The sequence below is a fragment of the Dendropsophus ebraccatus genome, chromosome 3 (genome assembly GCF_027789765.1).
Source record: "Dendropsophus ebraccatus isolate aDenEbr1 chromosome 3, aDenEbr1.pat, whole genome shotgun sequence".
Classification (NCBI taxonomy): domain Eukaryota; kingdom Metazoa; phylum Chordata; class Amphibia; order Anura; family Hylidae; genus Dendropsophus; species Dendropsophus ebraccatus.
In genome coordinates, this window is record NC_091456.1 from 105,654,117 (window position 1) to 105,679,949 (window position 25,833).

Genomic DNA, 25,833 nt, shown 5'->3' on the forward strand with positions numbered 1-25,833 from the left:
CAGATTGGCGATTTTTGGGGATGCTTTTTGCTATGCATTTCAAGCACGGGATCTAATAGATCAGATTTTCTAGTACACAGAATCATGGCAGGCTCCAAGATTATGTGGGCTCTTGGGTGAGCGGTAGCCATCCTGCAGTCCTCTAGCCGTTGAGAGGCAACTCAACACCCCTAATAGCAGCACAGCAGCATCCCCTATGTTGTCACTTACAGCCCTTGTAGCTGGTTGCCCCAAACTGCACAATTCTGCACATGCATATCACATAGAGATAGGATTTATAGTTCTACAGGTAAATACATGGCCCAATATGTGCCTACAAATAGTATTCAGGTTGCTCTCTGCTATATGTTCTCTGTACCTCCATATAGGAGTTGGGCCCCTCCTTACATCCATGTAGTAAGCCACCCTCCCCCAGTTGTGAGCTTGCCCAGTAAGCAGAATCTCCAATGTGGCTACAGTCAGGGCACAGGGCTGCTCAACATTAATCTCTGCTTGCTGTCAGTGAATAGAAAGGCGGTAAATCTGCCTTGAGTCCTTTTCACACATCTTTTGATTTGTTACAGAGTAACAGTGCAGGTTAGGCCTATCCAGGATCTCTGCTTGCCATCAGTGATTGGAATTTTTCATATACTGAAACTGAAAAAAACTACATTTATAAATATTAACAGTTAGATTCTTTCCAACACCTCTATAGACATTTATGCTCAGCCTAGTATGTAGATTTACTTTAATACTGAGAGGACAAGAATCTGCTCATGTCTTATTGGCTCCTGCACTGCACCTCCTCACAGAGCAGGAGAAAGGGTTAACAGAACAAGTATGTGGAGGTCCACAGTGCAAAAGCAGATAAGACATGAAAGTTCCCTGCTGTTAACCCCTGATGATCTGCAGTGGGAGCATGCACAAGTCGGGGAACTAGTCTAGAGACTGAAGTACCTGGAAAAGAAATGCCAGGAGAGCTTGGTGTTAGGGCACTAAAGAGGCAGCGGAGCGTCTAGTGAAAGTGGAAATGTTACAGCGCTAAGTAGTAAACTTCATGCCACAGTGCTACGTAATGCTCTCTCTCTCCGGCTTCCCCCTCAGCTGTTAAACTGTCACTCCAGGATCTCCTTTATCTTGCTTCAGGCCTTGAGGGGCACAGTGATGGAGTTGCAGTAGCTAGGTTTCACTTCACTCACCCGCAGCAACATAACATTGTGGTAAGCAGCCCTGCCAATGTCACCCCCTGCGTCCGCTGTGACAGAAAAGAAAAGTAGTAAAACTGGGCCCCTAGAGACACTGTGGGCCCAGCACTACCCCTAGTAAGCCGAGTGCTGATGCGGGCCCTGCACAGAGTTGTCTTTTGCATGTAGAAGCCTTTACATTTTTTAATTATGGAGCCGACCAATAGAATTTTTACTCTACACTTAAAGTCAAAGCTATATTTCTGAAATTCTCCAGGCATGTGTTTTATCATGGACACCCAAGGCATCTTGATGTGCACAGGGAATAAAGGCTACCTACTGTAGTCAGGTACAGTATGATCCCAAAGTATGAGTTGCTGAGGAAGGTCCTGAATGCTACGACAGACAAGTATCAGACAGTTGAACAATCAGAAGTAATCTGTTTTTATTTATTACATTTTCTTTTACATCATGTGGACAGACAGGTGTATGTTCATTGCTTACATGGGAAAGAAGTGACACCAGGATGCACCCAGCTTTCCCAGCTCTCAATCAAACTTAGCATCATTGGGCTGTGCTACAAAAACAAGACCTAAAGACTTAAACTGTTATTTAAAATATTTTTGCAGAAATCCATATTACAAGTGATTTCAAGAAACTCTGTAATAGGTTTTATTAAGCGAAAAAGACTCCCCCTCACCCAATCCGTGTGTTATCAGGCAAAGCCATCCTCATTACAGAGGAGCAAAGTGAAGACGTTTTTTTTTGAGTCCATTATAACCTATGGAGGGGGAGTGGCTGAGGAGTATGAGTGAGCAGGAAGAGCAGGCAAGTAGCCCTGCAGTTTGCAGACTGTCTGGGCACATAAAACTGGATTCACAGGTCACCTGGATTCACAGGTCAGAAAGCTCAGGATGTTGTGCTGTGCAGGGCTGCCTTTTCTCCCCTCTGTGCTCTCTGTGCTCTCTCATGCCCCTCGACCCCTCCCCTCTCTATAGACCATAATGAACACAGAAAACTTGCTTCTTCTGAAGTGAGGGGGAAGGTAGGAACACAGCTTTTTTTTTAGTACAAAAGGAAATTCTTTTTCTTAATAAAACATATTATAGAGTTTCTTAAAATCGCTTGTACTATTGATATTTTCTGATTTTTGAAACAGTGACAATTACTTTTTAAAGGATCTGCTGCTAACAAGTTGGTACTAAATACAATAGAACACCATTAAAGGTCTTGTGGAATCAATCCTCTGATGAAATTAGCTGTTTTACTGGCAATAGGGGTGCTGCACAATACATGTGCCCAATACCATATCCGCATGCATACACTATTGGCTGCACTATGTTGCCAAGACTATTGAAAAAGTGGTGTAGAAATTGGATGCATGAATTTTTTAGCATGGGGAAACAGATCATCAGGGAATGTGAAATAATCATGTTTGCAATTTACAATATTATTTTTTTTTTTGTTATGCTGTAAAACAAAGTTATTCTTACTTGAAGTCCAGGTCCAGACTCCTGATGGCAGATTTTTAGTCTGTTTGGGTAAAAAAGAGACTAAACACAGGAAGTTCCAGGTCATCTGAACGCTCACAGAGAAGGCAATAATTTGATTGAAGGACAAATTGAGCCATGACACTCTGTAATGGCTGGAACATCATGTAAAATTCTGTCTGATTGGGGTATTTATACAACATATTCTTTTAGATATTGATGCTTCAAAGTGAAATAGCAGCTGTGACTTGTTCATTTTATTAATTTTAAAGGGAACCAGTCAGGCAGGAGACCAGAGCAGAACCCACCCTACCCCTCAATAAAGCTTTGGATACTTACCCCCTCCTTCTGATGACATTTTAGATGCTGGCCCCATTGGAGAGAAATCGCCTAATGAGCAGAGATGAGTTCGACATCCATAAGAAAATCACTGCACAGTCATTAGCATAAGCGGCGACAATTTCATGGCAACTGGAACGGCTTCCGGAGCACCCCCAGGTTCTGGCCGGTCTCGTGCCCTTTAAGTGTTCATCCAAGAATAATCACCTAAAGAGATGGGTGTAGATTTGTTGCTCAAAGCCTTTGCAGGGCCAGCTTTAATAAGAGGCGTATGCCTTTGACATGATCATTGATTACCCTCTCAGACTCTAAATTGTTGCTTTTGAGTTGGTTTGACGTGGACTGTTAACTTTTCTCCTCTGACAGCACCTTAGTAGTGTAGGGATTGTCATCAAGTTGGGGTCTGCCGCCTAGGGCAGCACATCAATTAGGCAGATTTGATTGTTGCATAATATTTTTTGGGCCCAATGACAAGGTTACATACTAATGGTTTATTGACATGAGTCACAAAACAATTAAAAAGCCAATATACATGGAAAGTTATGTACAAAGTTGTTAAAAGTCCATGGCATAATGAATAAATGGCACTAGAAATGAGCAAACCACAAGAAAATTTGTTTAGCAAGGATCACAAAAATTCACACGAAATTCGCAAATTGCATAGAAACAAATTTTTCTTAAAACAGGCAAAACTTTAGTAGTTACAATAAAGCCTTTTTTAACAGCTGTTGCTGTGACTGTCAAAATTGGAAAATGTTTTTAAAAATGTCAATCAGCCTGTCAATCATTCAATTTTGGCCATGGACAGTAGTGGAAGTTGTAAATCAGCTGTGTAATATCAATGTTCTACCAGGACAACAGGGACACTATTAAGATAGACACTGTGTTCACTGTGACTTTCTATAATGCACACCTAGCTATGACTTAGCTATGACTTCTTATTACACTGAACGATGTGCTAACGATTTGCGATCGATCAAACAATAAAAATAGGTCCGAATTCTATTAAACGACCAACAATTTCTCGTTGGTCATTTAATCGTTGTTTGTTATTACACAAAACGATTATCGTTAAAATCCAAACGAGTTATCGATTTTTCAAACGGTAATCGTTCCATGTGATACCACCCTAACTGCCTGCTGCAAACTTCTCTCCACTAGACACAGCCGACTGTCCGCCTCCAGGAAGCCAATCACCTTATATAGATGGTTAGAGGGGGTTGCTGACATCACAGTGGGGTTTTCAGCTGATTGGTCAGGCACAAGGGAATATGGATAATCCCCTGCTCCCGCCAAAAGACAGTTAAGAAAGCTAGCATGTGCGGCCGCCATGTTTAGTGAATTTGCAAAGCAAATCTGGCGAATTTGTGAATCACTATGAAGCAAATTTAATTCCTAATTCTATGGGAATCAGAATTCATCAGATTTGTTTGGCTCATCCCTAAATGGCACAGACTGTGTTAATTTTAAAAGCTGCCGAAAAGCTTATCTTTTTATAAATTGCCTTTGTTTTATATGATATAAATCAATATAACATTTGGACAAGAGGTGGAGAAAAAACAAGATGTTGTGAAAAGCATGTGACTTTAGAAGCTTAGAACTAGGATGTTCAGTAGTGTTTTTTGTATAGATCAGGTGCAGACTAGGACAGTAGAGTTAGTGAATTTCTCAAGGTTGGGATAACATCAATACACAATGATATTTAGCTGCAATACAGCCCTTGCTGCTCAAAAGTTACTTCACAGTGCTAGGATCGCTCACAATCTTTCCACATGGATGGACGCTGTTGTCCGAGAGATAGAAATTGAGTTCACAGGTGAAATAAATAGATATTAAAGTTGTTGTTTTGATCTGACACAAATACATTTAATGGGTCCCTCAAACCTGACCTTGCTGTCAACCTCAGCACAGCTCACCCATCCCATCAGCCACATAGATTCCTTTTCCGAGTGTGAAATATCTCATTTTAAGACGGGTGCCACTAATAGTAGCCTCTGTTTTCTTTATTGCTTTATATATTTTTGTTTTGTTTCGGCGTGTTTTTTTCTAACACTAGAATTTTCTGGTTGTCGTCGTCTTCTTTTAAGACTCCCTTTTTTTTAATTAGCTGATTCACTAAGGCCGAGCTAAATTCAAATTCAGCACTCGGGGAACATCATTACCACAGATCAAAAGGAGGCATTAATGATGCAGAAAGGTGCAGCAGTTTGGCAAAATTAAATAATTTACATGGCTGTGTATGGAGGGTCCCCAAAGGGGTTTATTCTAGGCTTTCTTTAGGATTTCTACCAACCCCCCTCCCTCTACCCAGTTACACATCTTTGTGTAAGCCCATTCCTCTCTGAATATTTCTCTGCTACTTATGAAACCTAGCACCCTGCTGCTTAGACTCTGATTCCTGTTCCTCTGGGTAAGCGTTTCCCTGCAGTATTACTTCTCTACGCTCGCTAGTTTTCTATTTTCTGGGCTAGAATCTTCATTCAAAGGTTAATCATCTTAACTAAATAATAAATAATTCCTGGCCCAAGGTATTCCCTAGACATTTGCTGCTATGCTTAGTACCTGTATGTCTCCAGAGTTTTCCTATAGGAGGAAAGTAATGTTTACACACAATTTGATTTTTCCTATACATATAGTAAGGTCATGTATTTAGAAACACAAGCAAATCCTTTATTTGAAAATTTGCAAAAAAAACAAAACATTTTTAGCTGAGGGGTGGAGGGGTATTTGCCTAGAAGAAAACAAAGCAGAATAAGAGGATAAAAGGAATGGAGGTTAGAAGATTATTTTTTCTTCTTTGCAATTTCCCTACGATTGCAAATACAAAAACTGCAAAAGTAAGAAACAAAGGAAGGAGAAACCCCCTGATGGTTAAACGGCTTCATTTCTGGATCTGATCCAAAAACAAGTAAACTCGCCCGGCAAAAGTGCCCAGCGGGAGGCTTTGAAGGACTTAGTCCAGCAGGTGACACAGTATACTGTGGCAGAATGACAGTATACGGATGTACGCACAGGAGGGGTTAATTTCTGGTAAATGAGCGATACAGGAGCCTTCTTCTTACCCCACAGGGAATCTTCATTTGTCAGGCTCAAATGTAGGAAACAGAATCAGCAGTTCTATGAGGAGATAGGCTTGGAGGGGAGCATAGGGGAGAGGGTGAAGAAGAAATTGGAAGAATCAGGTGCTTGTCTGGGTCCTCTTTGCATGAAAGCTGAGAAAAAGATGCTCAGGTTGTCAGATGGAGCTTGCAGTAACGAATGCCCCTAATGAAGCACCCAATTAACTGGGATCGGAGCCTTAATAGTAGCTGACGGAGCTGAAAGCTCTGAGTAGTCAATTGTCAAGTTCAACATCCCTTTGGAGTGAAATGTGGTGAAGCTCCATTCATCTCTGTCAGGAAAGTAAAGGCCTAAATATTAACCCTTGTGGTGCCTTCCTGGTGCTATATCTAATACTTTCATCCATAACTGAAGCAATTAGGTGAGAACAGGATCTAGATGATGTATTATCCACAAAACTTGTGCAGCAAAGAGATACAAACAGCAATGGGGTACTTGTGTAATATTCTGACCTGCCTATTATAATGGTAAAGACTTAAAGTATGTTTAGGACTACACATTTTAGTCAGATAGATTTGCTGCAGTAAGTCATCCCTTAACTGAAGAAGGGACGGAGGGGTTCAGCCACATGTCCTAGCAGGTCTTTTTGCCCTGGCCTGGGTAATAAGATACTGGGCTATAGCAGTTATCTAAATCTTTGCCCCAGAATAATGAAAGCCACACCTCTACACTGTTGTACACTTTCCAATTCTGCAAATAAAAATATATATAAAAATGGACATCTCATATAAAGCTACGGTGTGTTCTCACGTACAGATTTTTGGTTGCAATTGGTGTACACAAAGCCAGGAATGGATTTAAAAAGAGTAGAAATCTCAGTTTTTTTGTTTAGGACTTGTTTTCTGTTTATAGTCTGTTCTTGGCTAATTACAATGGAAAATCTGTCTGTGTAAACACACCCTTAGGCTATGTTGCCACAATGTTTTCTCTAGTCTGTTTATAATTTTTAAAATGGCGTCCCTCATTTTGAGGCCAAAATGATGTCTGTTATTTTGAGGATTGGCCACCCATCATTGCAATGACGGCTGTTGGAACATTATTCTAGTTTCGGTTTACTAATTGGCCTTTGGGTGTGTCTTTAATTGAAAAGTCCATTGACATTAATAATAAAAATGGAGAAAGGCCGTTGAAAAAAGAAAAATTGTGTGTGAACAATTAAACAATGTCGCTGTTTGCAAAAGACATCCAAAAAAATTTATGTGATCATTATTTCGATGTCCGCGCAGATAACGTCCATCATTTAATACATTGTGTGCTGTGGACGTCCTTCATTCCATTGACTTCAATGCATTGCATTGCAGTCAGTTAAATCGCGGCAATAACAGACGTCTTTTTAAATAGAAAAAGTGGATGCCTTTTTTCTTTTTTTGATGTTGTGTGAACATTGCCCTACAAATGCCTTACATGTAAAACCTGAATTTTACTAATCTAGCCACAATATCAAGAGTATTGTATTCCCTATGTAGCATACTATTAACTTTAGAATCATATATACTTAAGTGTGTATATACAGTATATTGTTGACCTTTTATGATATTTGGGGAAATTTGCTGTAATTCATTTTTTTTTAGTTGCCGTGCTGCCGTATAGTCTTAATGCAGTATTACATTATTTTCATTCCTTCTGTGTTCTATTAATCTGTTAATTGGTTTGGTGCACTGGGGGCGGGACTACAGCCCTCAGTGCACCAATTTCCTTACTCCTCTTTTCAAATATTCAAGTGGCACTCTGCAGTGAGGTCACTCCAGCCGCTCATCACTGCAGAGCGCAGGATAATTATTCATGAGACACAAGATTTTAGGACAATGACACAGACAATGAAGGTAAAATATAGTAGGTGCGGAATCAAGATAAAGCCTAAGTCCTTCACATTATTGCTAAGCTGGTCACTGGTGTTTTAAACGGTACCTAGGTACAGAAAGTACAGAAGAAATGTGTTAAAAATAACATCAATTTGCTTTTAAAAATTACAATTTCATAGCAATTTCACATTTAAAAAAAAAAATATGTAATTGTGACATTGCATATCTTTATTCTCACATATAATTTTTATTTATTAAATTACATAGTATCCCTCAACTTGTTCAATAGGTTGTATCCAACTAGCTGTCAAGAAAACCATAGTTCACTAAGATGTTTTCAATTTTTTTTTATCAGTTTTCCACAATTTACAGAAAAGGCAGCACCCACCTGTATCTCCTAAAGATACTTTAACTAGAGCAAAACATGACACAGTATAAGCACTTGGTGGCAATTGCTACTATAAAGCTTTTAGAATATTTCACTGTGTTTCTCTTTTTTTTTTTCCGGACTTCATTTTACGTATCTACCTGATATTTTGTGTTCTAAATTCTGATTATGTAATTCTGAATTTCTGATAGAAAATAAGTTTACATTTGTGGATTTATATTTATACAACGTTTTTTAGCTCCGTTTAAAATGACGTTCGTCATTTTGAGTCTAAAATAATGGACGTCATTTAGCTGTCGGGCCTCCCCAGTGCAATGACTGGTGTTTGCACATTATTCTAGTTTGGGTTACTAAGTGGCCTTTGGGTGTGGCTTAATTAAAAGGTCCATTGAATTTAATAGTAAAAACGGAGAAAGAACGGTGGAAAAAGAAAAACTGTGTGTGAACTACTAATAAAAAACGTCCGCTGTTTGCAAAAGATGTCCGAAAATAATGATCATGTTTATTATTTTAACATCTCCGGTAAAAACGTCCGTTATTCAATGCATTGTGTGCATTGGATGTCTGTCTTCCCATTGACTTCAGTGCATTGCCATTGCAGTCAGTTAAATCACGGCAAAAATTAACTTTTTTTAAATATGAAAATTGGCCACCTTTTCTCTATTTTTGACATTGTGTGAACATAGCCTAAGTCTGTCATTTCTGTTGCCCCTCATAGTTCAGGGTATTGTTTGCTATGGAAGTTGCAATATTTTTGCGCTTGGCCAAGTTGCAAATGCTCAAAAACTAGTTAAACTAAAAAAAAGTATTTTGGGGTGTGTCCTCCAAACTGGCTATTGTTATTCATGTCTTTCCATCCCATAGCAGTGACCGGTCTTTCTATGGCTGAGTTTATTGTAGTTATAATCTTTCTTCCAGTGCCTGCTGTGTGCACAGCTGTCAAACTGTGTTCTCTTTCAAAATCCACCTGTTTAATCTGGTGCTCCAGAACATACTGTTTTCTATTCATGTGGTGTCCAGTATTTTGGACAGTTGACTTAAAGGAAATATAAATTAAACTATTGTTGCTGTAATATCTTACAGTTGTTACTACGTCTAGGGCACCCACGCTGGAAGGTGAGGTCTGACAATTGACATTTACACATTTAACAATTTACATGGATATTGTTGTTTTTTAAATCCTTTTTATTAGTAATGAGTTCAAAGTTATGCACCATACATGTATTCTGTAGAGTAACAATAGAAATAAATGCTATAATACTGTAACCCTTTAGATTGCAAGCTCAGTTGAGCAGAGCTGTTTCATATTATATATGTGGTTACACTGAAAATGTTTCTACACCTATTTATTTACAGAGCCACATAAAAATATGAATTATACTTTACAATCAGATAAATTGAGTTGTAGAGAAGGTTTGTTTGGTATTCTAGGATTATTTACTGTTTATAGTTATAGTTTGCAACAATTTTTATTTTAGCTAAAATTAGATTTGTAACTAATATTTTAAAATTAATTAGCCATGCCAGTAGTCAACATTTTTTTGCTCCATTTAAAGCTATTTCTTTTTGAACAGTATTTTATGGCTTAAGTATATATTTTTTTTAGAAAATTTAGAAAATTGCAGTACTGAAAGATGATTTTTGCATGTAGATTTTTAGCCCTTTTTAAATATTTTTTTCTGCCATTTTTATGCTGTATTTGTAGCTGGTTTTTGAGAGGAAACAAAAGCTATAGTCCTAGTAAATTACTTTCAATTATGATATATTTTGTGTAATTTTGACCCCCAAAAAGTACCAAACTGCACACCAAAATTCAGCAGTTTTTTTGTAGCTGTAACAATTACAGCTGTAAAATGTATATATTTGTGCAATAGGGGATGTCAAGCTTCATGGGCCAAAACTGTAGGGTTTAGGTTAAAACCCTTAATGCAATGAAATGCTATGCTCTAAAATTATTAGTACTTTTTTTTTTTTATTTGGCTTCTTAGAATGAATTATTCTTATAAAAATACTTTTCACCTATGCAAGTGACCCCTCATGACCTATGGGAAAAAATGGGTTTCCAATTTAAAACTGCCACTACTACTTTGTACTTATATAACATGTGCTTTTGTGTGGTTTTATATATTTATATGACTAGTGATGCCTTTATACATCCATAGCATGACCTAAATACTTGTCCTTAGGCAGATATATAGCTTCTATTTGTCCAGCTACAAATGAATTTTTGTATTCCTTGAATCGATAAACAATAAGTCGATTATAAAGTAAAACAATTTGTTAGAGCAGAAAATAATTGAGAGTCATAAATGGGCTGTAAATGGAATAAACGGTAGACAAAGAGGTGGAGAAAAAGCAAATAATATTTAAATTGCTACACAAGTGAAATTATGGCCATGTTGTCTTTGGAGGGGGCGGTGGGTGTAAAATTGCTAAATGGCGTGGTATTTCTGAACCTGTGACAGAGATGTTCTCCAAAGTGCTCTGTAATTACACCTTGTCTGGTGGACAATGGTACTGGCTGATTAGATCCAGCTCTGGGAGTGCTACCTTCAGCAGGGCCTCACTGAGATAAATAGTATGTTACCAAAAGCAACTAAGCATGTTCTTGATGAATATTTGTGTTTGAGTGTGAAGGACGCTAGTTCGAGTCCTCGAGGATACAAACTAGAGCCTTAAATGTACGATTATGTACATTGTGAGAGAGGGATAGAAGTAAATAGGTTTTAGAAAAAAGTGCAATGTGCGCTGCGGCTTGAAATTAAAATTGGTAGCAAAATAAAGAGGTACAGGGAGCCTGTTCTCAAGGAGCATCAGAAATGAGTTCCTGTGGTCACCTCAGTAGCTAATACGTCTCTGTGTACCCATCATTTCCTGCTGATCACAAAGCCTCATACAGCATTTTGGATTCGAGTCATAAAAATATATTTAGGTGCGTCTAAGCTTAATCTGGGCATGAGGCCATCTTCTTGCTTGAAAAGGTAGTCTTGGCATCCTCAATGAGTGGCTGATTGCTCTATCTGCTAAGTCATAGTCGGCAAACACCTGCAATAATCTCCTCTGCAATGATCTGGGCTTCCACAATTACAAAGGCCCTTTTCCTGCTTCTCATTTGGAAAGAGTCTTCTTAAACAGACAATACAGTCTAACAATAATGTCTGAGCACAAGGGAGCAAACAGGATTAAAAGAATTATGCCATATCAATATTGTTAGAGGAACCATAGAAAAAAAAAGACAATCACACAATTTATTCTGTAACAGGGATATGTACTAAGGAACTAGTGAGGCATCTGTTTTTCTAAATCCCCTATTTCCTTGCAGTGCTTCAAGTATAGGATCCCTAACGCAGCATATCTTGTACTAGTCACATTCCATTTCCTCCCATCTCATGGGACCATTTACAATATTGATCATTCATTTCTAAGGGCAGATCCCATGGGGTTGGGAAATCCCCCCTGACGTGCCCCATCTTGTCAACCAGAGACAGAGTTTGTGTTACACTTGGTCCTAAACAAATTACAAGGTGTCTGCTATCGCAGTTATATATCTTCACACCAAGAGCTGACAGCTTTAATGAAGCGAGGGACACACATCAAATCCCACACAAAATATTTCTTTAGCATGTATAAAAGAGGCAGATGCTGGTTCTATCACTAAGGTCATCGGTGGAGGAGCTGAGGGGCTCTGGTGCTGTAATTTGTGATGACGTTTAATCAATAGTTCATACTGTACTTTATTGCACAGTCCTGGGGGCTCTATTTATTTTGTGAACCATCCAAAACCAATACTGCTCAATTAGACCTATGTAGTGCTGCTACCTCAAACTCTGGCTTTTGAGCTAAGGATTTTCCTCTGCTTGGCACATAAGAAGCACACAGCTTGGAAAACTCCCTTGTTAACCCCTTTCATGCAAGGAAAAGCCTACTGAGCTTTAGGAAAAGAACCCGAGCTAGATGAGTATCAGTTAAAAGAGAATCCTCCTATTCTATAGCATTATATGAAGCTTAAGATTTCTTGGGCGATATCCTGCTGATGTACACCACCTTCTGCTTTTGCAAAGGGAACGTTCTTTGTTGATTTGCCCTATTCCTCCTGTTTAACAACAGCCTGTCTGTGCATTGCATCTCTGTGATGAAAACAATACATGCACAAGGAGAATCGTATCAGTAATCCATCCAAGGGACATCCGTATCACATTCCTCTGGAGATGAATGGACTGGTAGAAGGAACAAGAGATCTCACAGATAGAGAGCCATATCTGAGCTGAAAGCACTCTACATGTGCATTAGCCATTTACCAGCAAAAAAAAAAAATCTAGGCAGGCAGCTAAATGGTCCTCAACAAAAGACCATGGAAATGTCAGCTTTCTGCTTTTTCTTTTGTTCATCTCATGGTTTATATGAAGGCAAAATAAAAGGCTCAGGGCAAAGGGGAGATACTCTGGATGCACATTATTAAAAATAACACTTCTGGCCAGGCGAAGAGAAACTTGTGATCACTAGGAAACAGCAAAGGGCCTGCCTGGTCTGTGCATTTCAGTGCCTACTGTGAGTGAACAGCACAGCATGACAGTGGCTTTATTACGGTCATCTGTGTGATTTGTCTTTGAGCAGGAACATGCAGTTGTATAAAATCTCTGTCGGGAGACCACATTTTTTTCCCCAGCCACCATCCTGTATTTATACAAGGCTTGGATGCTGAAGACGAGGGTTTCTACTTTGTAGTCAATTTCTCTTTTTTTTTTTTTTGGTTAGATATTCATGTTTTAATAGTTAAAGCTCAGCTTATAGTTTCCAATGTTTGATATACCAACACAAGGCAAAATAAGGGAATTACAGAGTAAATATGTCGGGGTAAATATACTGCTCAACCACCCGTTTTATCTGCTTTCATCTGTTTCTCAATGTGTACAATTTATAATATCTAATAAAGGGTAATTTAACAAATTTGTCAGTCTGCAAGGAGCTCTGGGTTTTTGATTTAAATGCAAATTATTTCTAATCCTTGCTCCTTGCCTAGACTTTAATATGAAGAGGAGTTTTGAAAAGTGCCCCGGTAAATTGTTCTTTTGTATTAATTTTACATTTTAAAAGTTACCTTGCCAGGGGCAGGGTTGGCACTACTGGATTGTGAGGATAAAAAAGAACTGCCCTTAATTAGTGTTTTTCCCCATGTGATCAGAGAGCTGATGAGGGTAATAATGAGATGGGAGGTTCAGTTCAGCTATTGCCAGGCTGGTTTCAACTCCCTTACTGCTACCAAGCTAGTCTGTGTGGGTTTGCCCCTTCATCTGCACACTCTTTCCTTACCACGCTCCAGACACCCTGCTAGAACTATGCACACGTAAGGCTGGCATCAAGATCCACTCTTACAGATACTGCTGAGAGCATGTGGATGCCAGGAGCACCACGACTGAAGAGCAAAGAAGCTTGCTGAGAGAATTTCCTGAACTGTTACATGGACATCCTTCGACTGCTGTGTAACCTATTGTACATGTAATGATTATTCTAAGGCATATGGCTAAAGCTAGCTCTAGATTCATAATCTTCATTGATCAGAAATCACAGGCAGATAGATATTGCTTGGTCATTTGCTCCTGAATCAGTGATAACAGACTTTTTTTTTCAAATTTTCTTTATTTTTTTGTCATTGCAGAAGTAGTGACAATTTACAATGTGCACACAAAGTAATTTGCTTTAGTTGATTTAACTTTAATTTCTTATTTTGAAAATCCTATAGAAAACTCCTAAGGGATGAGAAACGCTGCAGTGAACGGACACCTCATTTAAATGCATGTATTCTAGCTCTGAAGCAGGGTAGCATTTTGCATTTTCTGTTACAGTCATATGTCTGGAACATTGTGCCTTTAAATGTTGCACATTCTCCGAGTGTCTCCTCATCTCTATTAAATGCTGCAGTATCTGCTCACACTATCAGGCTGCATTTCCAGGGGCCATCAATATGATCCTACCCATCGTGCAGAATTGCCACTTACAGGCCCAGTGGGACTCTCTTTGTTAGCTGGAGCAATCTCCATTTAAATAGAGATCAGACGGATGAATTCTTCACACGGAAGAGAGAGACAAGTAACTTTTTGGCATAAATGTTTCTTTGGAGAGGTGATAATCTACAGCTTCATACTGTCCTTAGGTACAAGACACACCAAAATAGAGAAGGATGTCTGTGCCCAATGATGGCTATAAATGAAGGCCTTCCTTGCCCCTATTCATCAATAAAATATAAAACAATAAGAAATGCACCATGTTACTTAAAGAATATACATTAATAAAAGGTTTATTCGAGAACAGCTTTTTTTCGGACTGCTGCACATCACCAATTTGTATGAGTCTTCAGGTAGATGTTAATTTTTTTAAGGAGGTTACATGACTGAAGTTAATGGCATTCTCTACAATTATGCACATTAAGTACCTACTGTTGTGTTTTAATCTTAATGGTATCAAGCTGATCAACTCTTGTTAGCCCCTTACCATGTACCCCTTGTGCCATAGTGCAGTGAACTCTGTAGATAGTTGGATACAATGTGGTGGGAATCTGACTCTACGGCACCGAGGTTGGTGCTCTGAAGTTACTATCAAGCTGTATGCATTGTGAAGGACTTTATGGTGTTGTAGAGGTTCATGAATTATTCCCTGTGCTTCACAGCTGAAGTTTCAGTGACCCGGCCACTGACTTCACAGAGGGGGTTCTGTCAGTGTTTTGTCTTGAGTTGTTTAAAAAGAGACTGACAGCTGACAAGCGTTCCTGTAGCGCTTCCCGCACTTGTCTCCTCTTGCAAACATATTACAACAGGCGTACCATTTACGCCTGTCAATCTAGTCAGAATATACGAGGGGGATGGAGTGCACAGATTTGGAAGACTGAATGCAGTTAATTCCTTTCCTGTTTATATTTGCGTATCAATTAGACCAACTCAGCAATCAGAAAGATATTACCCACTGATTTTACTATAAGAAAACCTGCTTATCCAAGTCCATAGGTTCAGTAATCCGTGTCTACCCAGCAGAAGGGCATCTATGACAGAGTAAGAATGTGAGAAACCTGTGTTCGCAGCTTGCACTTTAGTCACAATGCTCTGGCTAGTATTGCCACCAAACCAGTCTAGTTTAATTGAACAATATTGGTGTTCGAGAACAAGTATCAACATTCCAAAATAATATTAGTCACAGTGGCACACAGCAGATAGGTATAAAATACTAGTTTCAGAACAGGACGTATAGTAGCAGTAACAGTATACTGCAATAATAAACCTCAACTTGGCCAAAGTACTCATATGCATACTGTCAGTATTTGCAATATACATTTACTGTATTTCAGTGTATAAAAGTCTAACAGTGCGGAAAATTGGAGCTTTTTTGTTCCAGGTTGTAGAGTTGAAAGTGTCTAATGAAAGTACACAATTTAAAGGGGGTATTTCTCCCAAAATCTTTTTTACATTATGTAATAGCCCACCCATTGCATCACATATTGGTCAATGCAAGTAATTATGTGTTCTGCACCATTTTGCTACTTTTTCTGCAGACTCACCCCGTCTGGAAGCAAAATCTGAGCTAAATGAGCTTCCATTGGCCTCTACCTTTGATGTTGGGATTACGTGCCTTCCCTCTCTTTGTGCGCGTTTGCAATTACAACATGCTCAGGCTGCAGAGACCTGAGAAACATGATCCACATCCCTGACACTAACTAAGGCACCGGCAAATAGCCCATAACTGACCTGGCAGCTCCACAGCACAGACACCCCCTTTACTCCCCCCTACCCTCGACATTGACAGACACATCGGCCACCGACAGTTCCTCAGGACTCTAATCTGATTTTACTCCTGGACCCCCGGACACTGGCAGCAGCTGCTGGCCGCCGACAGCTCCCCAGAACTTTGACCTGACTCCTACCTGGCACACCGGCAAACCCCCCCCTAATCAGGGAGAAGCAGTGCATTATGGGAAATGTAGTTTCCCAGCCGGCATCATCTTGGATATAGATCGGAGAACGGAGAATGTATGTTAGTCAGTTTCAGGAATTTGTATGTTGAAAGGTCTCCAATGAAATGTCTTAATGAAAGTCTATCACTGCTTTACTATGGACCTCTGTATCATTTCCTATAAGGAATACAGGAATTTCAACTTCTGATAATACATTCAGTTTATAGACATATATTTATACATTAACCTTAAAAGGCATTTCAGGATTTGCTTTCAATTAAATCTTAAGTCTTAAGTCTTAAGATATTCCTCCTATAACTGTACTGATTAGCCTAGATCAGTGTTCCCTAACCTGTGGTATGAGAGCCACATGGGCTAAGTGCAAGGGGTTTCCCCAGTTTTTGTCATCTGGTGCAGTAGATACTGTTTTGCACTAATAGCACCGGGGAGGGCATAACATTACTTCAACTTTATCTATGCTGTTTCACTGCCAGTTAACACTAGACTAAGACTAGCATGACTTGGTCATATCATTAGTTGTACCTTTTAATATTTAGTGTGGCTTTTAATATTTAGTAGCTTGTGACCCATAGATGGTTGGAGATCTCTGGTCTACTACCAAATCATATACAGTAAAGTCTCTTCAAAAGGCCTACTCCTTTAGAATACTTACTGTAAGTCAGAGTGGTTTTACTCAAGGATAAGATTCAGCCAACACTTGCTAGCTGAATTATTTTCAAATGCTCTATATCACTGACAGCAGTACCAGGCACTTTATAACTTAAAGGGGTTGTGTGGCTCAAACCTTCTGCTTCGCAACTCTAACTTCCTGAGTCCTGTAGTTCCATATTTTGGAAGTTTACCTCCTGAGATGGGAGGAAGAGGGTGAATATCTTGAATATTGCATGTGGGAGAAACCACAACCACACACTATGTCCAATAGCTGAAAAATCTCCTTGTGCATCGGGGAGCAAAAAGCTTGAGACACCTTTTGCTTCCTGCACAACCTCTTTAACAGGCCTGTGCTTTGGTAGGATATACTGCAGAAAGTGATGCAGATCTTAAAGCACTTGGTATCTGAGTTGGTATCTGGTAAAAGAAGGTACAGCTTGTCACTTCCTCAGGGCTGATGGACTATGGCAGGCAGGCTACAACTCTAGGCAGCTTTAGGGGCCTGCTCTGGAGAGTCGCTATGACTCTAAGGTACTGCAGATTATTCACAGTAAACACTTTATGGTCTCTGCTTAATGTTGATCAACATTGGCATTAAGGAGCCAGACAGAATTTCCCAGCTGACAGCACTGATCCCATGCTTTCCTGGTTATTAAGTGCATGGGGCACAGGTTATACAGGAAACATGGGGTATATAGAGCTTGTGGGCTTGACATACCCTAGGAAAGTTGCACTGTTTGACATAACTTAAATGTACTCAATAGGGATGGTCCGAACCCTCGGTAATGATTCCCGCTGTCTGCCCGCTCCGTGGAGCGGGCGGATCCAGCGAGAGGACCGCCTGGAAAACTGGGCTACAGCCATAGCCATAGGCTGTATCCCAGTTTTCCGGGCGTTCCTCCCGCTGTATCCGCCCGCTCCACGGACGGACCATCCCTAGTACTCATAAGTATCAGTAATTATAGTAGAAAAGTCCTGGGTTGTCCGTAGAATATTCATGCTGTCACTTTTCAACTAATGGAATGATATACAGCAGATTTGTGTTTTGGTCACTATATGTCTTTTCTGTCACTGACATTGGTACATAGCGTCTTAGATCTAACTTGGTCTGTGCTGCTCTCCCACATTTTCTGCTTTTTTTACAGCTATGGCCAGGTTGGAATTAGGCTTATAAAAGAATAAGTCCAGTGTTGGACTCCTGCTTTAGATTTCAACTAACTATAAAAAAAAACCACCAGTTTATGCCTTATATTAGAGATAAGTGAAGCTGCTGAAAATTTTAGGTCAGATTTGAGAATATTTGCTAATCTAATTCAAACGAATCTCATCAAACAGCCAAACTATAGTAGCTACAATAGTGGGGCTATTGGTAGCCATTTTTTGAAGAGGTAAAAAAAATAGTAGTCAGCCCTCCCTCATATACTCATATAGTAGCCAGCCCTCCCCCATAGTCTCATATATCCTTATAGTCTCTTATATAGTAGCCAGCCCTCCCCATAGTCTCTTATATAGTAGCCAGCCCTCCCCCATAGTCTCTTATATAGTAGCCAGCCCTCCCCATAGTCTCTTATATAGTAGCCAGCCCTCCCCCATAGTCTCTTATATAGTAGCCAGCCCTCCCCCATAGTCTCATATAGTAGCCAGCCCTCCCCCATAGTCTCTTATATAGTAGCCATGGCGGGCCAGATGTAATCCAAATTCTGGATTGCCTGGTGGGCCAAAAATAATGGCCATGAGTTTGACATGACTGCTCTATAAGATAATAAAATATTCCCCCTTTGCAGAAATTCCTGAGATGTTTAATGCCCCCACTCAACCGTCCTATTAGGCATGATACATCAAAAGTGCAAAATATTGTTTTACATATGTACACACATAAACACACAAGATATATACGAGATAAACATGTATGTGTGTAGCCTAAATAGTTTTTATGTGTATATTTGCTGAGTTGCTAGAATTTTTAATCCCACCCATAGTTAACTTTAAAGTGTTACAGACATCTTTGTCTTTGTGAGTGAGACAGCTCCATAAATTTACATTATGTGGCTGTCCCGGTGAATGCACCGAGCGTGGACTCTCCTGGCTCATTCTTCTGATCGATCACAGTCTGGACACTCAGATCCAGATCAATCAAAACTTTTGAGATCAAAAGTTTTTTCTAATGACAGGTATACTTTTAGACTAGGTTCACACTGTGTATGACACTGGCCGTTCTGTGACACAGCCGAAGTTCATCCCGGCCTGTGCTGCAGCAGTGGCTGGATTAACTTCATTCTTTTTTAATTGGGATGTGGACGCATTCGGGTGTGCCTACATTCCAATTAACCATAGCCGACAATGTAAAGTGCAACCGAAATGGCACTTTACATTGTCTGCTCTGTCAGTATTTAATGAATAGAGGCCACACAAAACTGACATTTTAGTTTTCGGTGTGGCCACAAGGAATCCTGGCTGGAGTGTCTACAGGATTGTATACACTCTGGCCAGGATTCCATAGCAATTAATGTGATAGGTAAATTCATTAAATAACGGCCGTGGTTGTAAACCTGCAACTACGGCTATTGTCCAATGAATTTATACATAGTGTGGACTAAGTGTAAGATATAGGGTGAGATTTACTAATATTGGTGTATCACATGCTGGCCTTAAGTAAACTCCTGCTGTTATAAGTTTTGTCAGATTTACTAAGAGGCGCTGGCCCTCAATAAATTTGACAATGTGCAGAGGCTGCCTGTGTGCCGCACAGTAAAATCTATAGAAGAGAAATTTGAGCGGCCAACATGATTTTTTTCATATGGCCAGTGGGGATTAGGTCTACTAAATTCACCAATTTTCGCACAACTGAGCACTGCTGAAAAATTGCTAGTTCAATTCCCTTTATAATGTTTTTGGAAGACTTTATTAACCAGATTGTTCAGTTTTGGTGTCAGTTACCTAAAACCCTAGGTTTACCAGTCAAACCACGAACCCCCTAGATGACTATTTCTCCCTGCAATTTTGCTGCTGGTCTGGTCTCAAAACGATTTTTACTGAATATTGAAGTGAAGGAAAGGAGACAGATAGAGTTTGTATTTCTAACAAAAACTGAAATTATGAAGAATGATGTATCCATACACAGTAGTTACAGGAGAACCAAAATCCCTCAAGGGCTCCTCTGGGGTTTGACAAGTTAATTTAAGTAGTTTCTTCCAGCAACATACAAACACACCCACACTACCTGTCCCAAAGGCAGTACACGTGTCCCGAGCTCCTGCTGTATGTATACACTTCTATATCCCACCAGGGACATCTGTATTAACTTCTCTGTTCTTTCATTGTCTCAGGCTGGCATCCATTCAGAAGAGCCCTGAGCAAAACATTTTATCCTAAGAGTACCAGCCGCTGCAGTGTGTAGTCAACAATTGTTTTTACAGGTAATTAGGGCGGATTTCTTCTCTACCTGTCAGAGACTCAAAAAAGAATTGTTGCGACAGGCCTGACACATCTCTGCTAGCAAGGCAGATTTATCCAACTGGAAGTGCAATGGGTAGAAACCTCAAATTAATTGGTGAGGAAACCCTGCTGTGAAACAACGTCAACATCCCGCTCTGGGATTTAACAGGGGGGACACAGAAATTTTGTCAAATTCATGCACGGAAAATCTTACAAGATATTTCAATTAAATTCTGTAAGAATAGATAGGTGTTCACATGGGAGAGAGATGTACTTGTGAAGAGATTGAGATTGTTCTCTTCTCACCTTCATTGAGCAATGAAGAAAACCAAACAATTAACCCCTCTGTTGTAAGGGTAAAATATATGAAATATTCATAGACAGGCATGGGTGCTTCTAATATTCATGTGAAATTAATTCCTGAGGGCCGCCTGTATGCAGAAATGAGCATTTTTAAGAACGCTGCTTTATGACAGTACACTGCTGAGTCCGCACTCGAGCCCATAAGTACTAGTGAGCAAAATCATCTGCTATGGTTTCTATGACGTCTGCTTTCCATTTATTAAATGATGGAAATATTTCTGACTATAAAACAAAAGCTGCTCACTAAAATAAAGAAGGCTTCATGAGAAACACAGGGCAGCACCCGTATTTCATTCTTAGACCATGTGCACATTTGGCAGATTTATAGTAATACTGTGTGGTATAGACTTCTCTGTAGAATGCATCCATATAGAGAATATACACTCACTGGCCACTTTATTAGGTACACCATGCTAGTAACGGGTTGGACCCCCTTTTGCCTTCAGAACTGCCTCAATTCTTCGTGGCATAGATTCAACAAGGTGCTGGAAGCATTCCTCAGAGATTTTGGTCCATATTGACATGATGGCATCACACAGTTGCCGCAGATTTGTCGGCTGCACATCCATGATGCGAATTTCCCGTTCCACCACATCCCAAAGATGCTCTATTGGATTGAGATCTGGTGACTGTGGAGGCCATTTGAGTACAGTGAACTCATTGTCATGTTCAAGAAACCAGTCTGAGATGATTCTAGCTTCATGACATGGCGCATTATCCTTCTGAAAGTAGCCATCAGATATTGGGTACATTGTGGTCATAAAGGGATGGACATAGGCAGCAACAATACTCAGGTAGGCTGTGGCGTTGCAACAATGCTCAATTGGTACCAAGGGGCCCAAAGAGTGCCAAGAAAATATTCCCCACACCATGACACCACCACCACCAGCCTGAACCGTTGATACAAGGCAGGATGGATCAATGCTTTCATGTTGTTGACGCCAAATTCTGACCCTACCATCCAAATGTCGCAGCAGAAATCGAGACTCATCAGACCAGGCAACGTTTTTCCAATCTTCTACTGTCCAATTTCGTTGAGCTTGTGCAAATTGTAGCCTCAGTTTCCTGTTCTTAGCTGAAAGGAGTGGCACCTGGTGTGGTCTTCTGCTGCTGTAGCCCATCTGCCTCAAAGTTCGATGTACTGTGCGTTCAGAGATGCTCTTCTGCCTACCTTGGTTGTAACGGTTGGCTATTTGAGTCACTGTTGCCTTTCTATCAGCTTGAACCAGTCTGCCCATTCTCCTCTGACCTCTGGCATCAACAAGGCATTTCCGCCCACAGAACTGCCGCTCACTGGATGTTTTTTCTTTTTCGGACCATTCTCTGTAAACCCTAGAGATGGTTCGTGAAAATCCCAGTAGAGCAGCAGTTTCTTAAATACTCAAACCAGCCCTTCTGGCACCAACAACCATGCCACGTTCAAAGGCACTCAAATCACCTTTCTTCCCCATACTGATGCTCGGTTTGAACTGCAGGAGATTGTCTTGACCATGTCTACATGCCTAAATGCACTGAGTTGCCGCCATGTGATTGCCTGATTAGAAATTAAGTGGTAACGTGCATTTGGACAGGTGTACCTAATAAAGTGGCCGGTGAGTGTACAGTGTAAGAATCCTTCTTAGGCTATGTTCCTACGTCTTTTTTACATGAAAAAAGTCTGTCTTTTGATAAAAAACTGACATTTTTAATTATCAAGGCTATTAAAAATGTCTGTCTGTATCAAAAGACATTGTGGGAACATAGCCTTATACAGTCAAAAGAAACGTATACCAATATATAACCAGACCAATAGTTGCTAAAAGGACCCTTTTTGGCAATCCTTTAGCTAAATTGGGCCCTAAAAATATGTTTGCCGTTGCTTTGAATGTAAAGTGGAAACTGTATGAGCACAAAGCCTAGGTGTAGATTTGGATAATAATTTATGAGTCCGTCTCCTTTTATGAGAGGGGGATATAGCAGTCATACGCCAGGGAGAAGGGGCGAATCTACACCTTCTGTCCCCCAAAGTTTCTATTTAGTCACTTGGTAGTATTGGACAATTGTTTTTTTGCAATTAATTTATGACCAATATGTTTGCAATGTGTATATTATGTACCATAGTTACAGGCCAATATGCTACATGCACTATACTTGTAAGGTTATGTTTATGTTTAAAAGATTTTGTGAAAAAAATACTTCCGATATACTACAATTGAATCCATAGAGTATAATGAGTCTCCTGGCATATGTTAAACTGGGTTTTGTTGGTGTGCTGTTTTCACTGTATAGAGTGTGTAGCTTTTCATTACTGTGTGGCATGCCCTTTACTATAGTTGTATATGTTGGGGATATATGTTTGTTGTAGAAGAGAGTATAAAAATGAAATGGTGAAATTTTTTATTCTGAAATGGTTAATGAATTTGATTATTTCTTCATTGCATTAAGCAACACAAACAAATGTTAACTGAATTTGACATATATTTCTGTGGTGTTAGCCTGAGGCTTCTCAAGGTTTTCTTTACTGGGACCTCACCATCCAGAACATCTGGATACCCGGGCCTCATCATTGGAATTGCAAAATGAACTATATAAAATGTTTGTTTCTCGATTATTACAGTATAACAATAAAATAAGCACAACATGAGTCAAGTATCCTAAATCAGACATTGCTGTTGTATGAGAAAGTAAATGCAGTCAGCTTATGGACATTCATTTCCCAAACCGTGTCTCTTCAGGAAGTATAATATTGTATATGACTGCATTGGTTTGTAATTGCAGTCTGTGTAGCCTATTTAGAGGATGCAGCCATGCCTTTTAATTTATCACTTCAGACATGTTGGATTATATGAATAATTTTTCTTAACAAATAAATGTATGGCAAATCCTGGCATTATACATTAGTAAGATTACTGAGTGCTATTCCACCTGTTGTGCACTTGACTAGAAGACACAACATTGTGTGACATAATGCAGACACACATGGCAAGTCTACCCAAAGGTTGCTTGTGAGAGCAGCTTGAAAACAGTGAACACAAATGGCCATATTACATGAAATAATGATTTATTGACATTTTTCTCACTGAACTGCAAATGAGCAATGCTTGTATGTGCAGTGCTATAGCATCAATGAAAGCTTCTCAAGGGGAGAAGCTTAGTGATAGGGTTTAAATGTTGCACCTACAGTATATGCTTTATGTGGCTGAACTTTTAGGCTCTGTTTACATCCCACAATTATGTCATGACCACTGTGTTTCTTTTTATAGAGCAAAAAGAAGAGGTTAAAACTTCTCCAATGCAGCCATCCAAAACTAATAAAAAGGCGCTGTAATATGTGGGTTTATTCCTAAATTTATGTTACTACAGTGTATTTAGCGTCTTCTAAAAATATGTAGTTTAGTTTTACCACTATATATCAAGATGATGATATTCTGTAATATCTAACATTGCTATTATTTCCTATAGGTTTCATCATGGTGACTACACTGTGGATGTGAGTATCAATGATTACCTGGATATTTACTGCCCCCATTACGAGATTACACTCCCAGCAGATAGAATGGAGCGCTATATACTCTATATGGTCAATTATGATAGCTATGCCTCCTGTGACCATCGTCCGAAGGGTACCAAAAGATGGGAGTGCAACCGACCAGATTCTCCCAATGGACCATTGAAGTTTTCAGAGAAATTCCAGCTGTTTACGCCTTTCTCTCTGGGGTTCGAGTTTCGTCCTGGACATGAGTATTATTATATTTGTAAGTATAAGTGGAGCATGGGAACATAATAATGGCCTTACTTTTTGAACTATTTTATTGTTTTTCTACTAGAAGGTCCAGAAGTAAGTGAAAATATTTCACTATAAAACAGCATTTCCTATTATATGAAATATTATTTAGCTATAAAAAGCAACTCTTATAATATGACATACGCGTTACAGGTTGCTAGTGTAAAACCAAACGTGGGACTATAAGGCTATGTTCACACTACGGATGAGACTGGCCATTCCGTGACTCCGGCCGGGTCACGGAATGGCCAGTCTCAGCCCGGATCATCACGGCCGGTACTTAAGTACCGGCCGGATGATCTTTCCTCCGTGGAGCTCTGATGCGGGCGCATCAGAGCTTCCCATAGCCCACAGTGAAGCAAGCGGCCGGAGCCCCTCGCTTCACTGTGTGAACTGCCAGGTCCTTCTGCGGAGGGAATTCATTGAATTCCGCCCGCAAATAATGGACCTGTCGGTTGTTTGCGGCACCGCATGGGAACCGGCCGGAGCGTATACGATGTGTGTACGCTCCGGCCGGGATCCCATAGCAAACAATGCTATGTTCCACCTCGCAAATCTACGGCTGTAGCTCTGCGGTGAGAACTACGGCCGTAGATTTACGTAGTGTGAACATAGCCTCAAACTGCATTCTGCTTTACTGGTGAGAGAAATCTGCAATAGTAATATTGCTTAATGTGTGCCAGTTGTTACAGGCTACACAACCAGAAAGTCATCTCCAAAAATTATGTACTGCATATATAGTCTCTATCATAGGCTTTGTTCACACACCTTTTTTTTTGCCAGTTTAACGGCTGTTTTTTTAGGACAGACTGCATTTTGAATCTAAATAATGGCAGTTATTGCAGAATGATGGGTGTTATTTGTACAATTACGGCAGTCATTATGAAATAATAGCTGTAATTCAGACTCAAAATGATGGCCGTCCTGAAAGACGGCCAAAAAACACGGTGTGTGAACATAGCCATAGACTGATTTTTCTACATGGTTTCCGCATTGCTAGTGGTTGCCTACCCAAAAAGCATTGATAAACTTCAAACTAAATTTGAAACCACACTTTTTGTATATAGTTTATGTGGTTTTTACAGTCAAATTTCCTTTCTCTTGACACTCACCGATTAGGAAACAAAATCATAGTGAAGTTTTTTCAGAATACAGTGGCTGATGTAGGAATTTTACTATGCACGGCAAATAACATAAAGTCTTCACTCTCTTGACAGGTTCTCTTTAATTGCTTTCATGAATAAATATTATTGATTTTAAATTGGACCCGTAAAAGTGTCACAAAACTTCTATAAATGCAAATGTGCATCAGTTTTAATGGAAACATTCATTTTTTTGCTCATGGGATCACATCTTACA

General features: G+C 39.7%; 1 protein-coding gene across 1 annotated transcript in view; it reads left to right on the top strand.

Annotated features, from left to right (window-relative positions):
• EFNA2 (ephrin A2) overlaps nucleotides 1–25,833 on the top strand; it is a 459,103-nt gene that overhangs the window by 352,098 nt on the left and 81,172 nt on the right. The window contains exon 3 of the mRNA XM_069964476.1: nucleotides 24,153–24,445. Coding sequence (XP_069820577.1) covers nucleotides 24,153–24,445 — 293 coding nt within the window. The remainder of the gene's footprint in view (nucleotides 1–24,152; nucleotides 24,446–25,833) is intronic.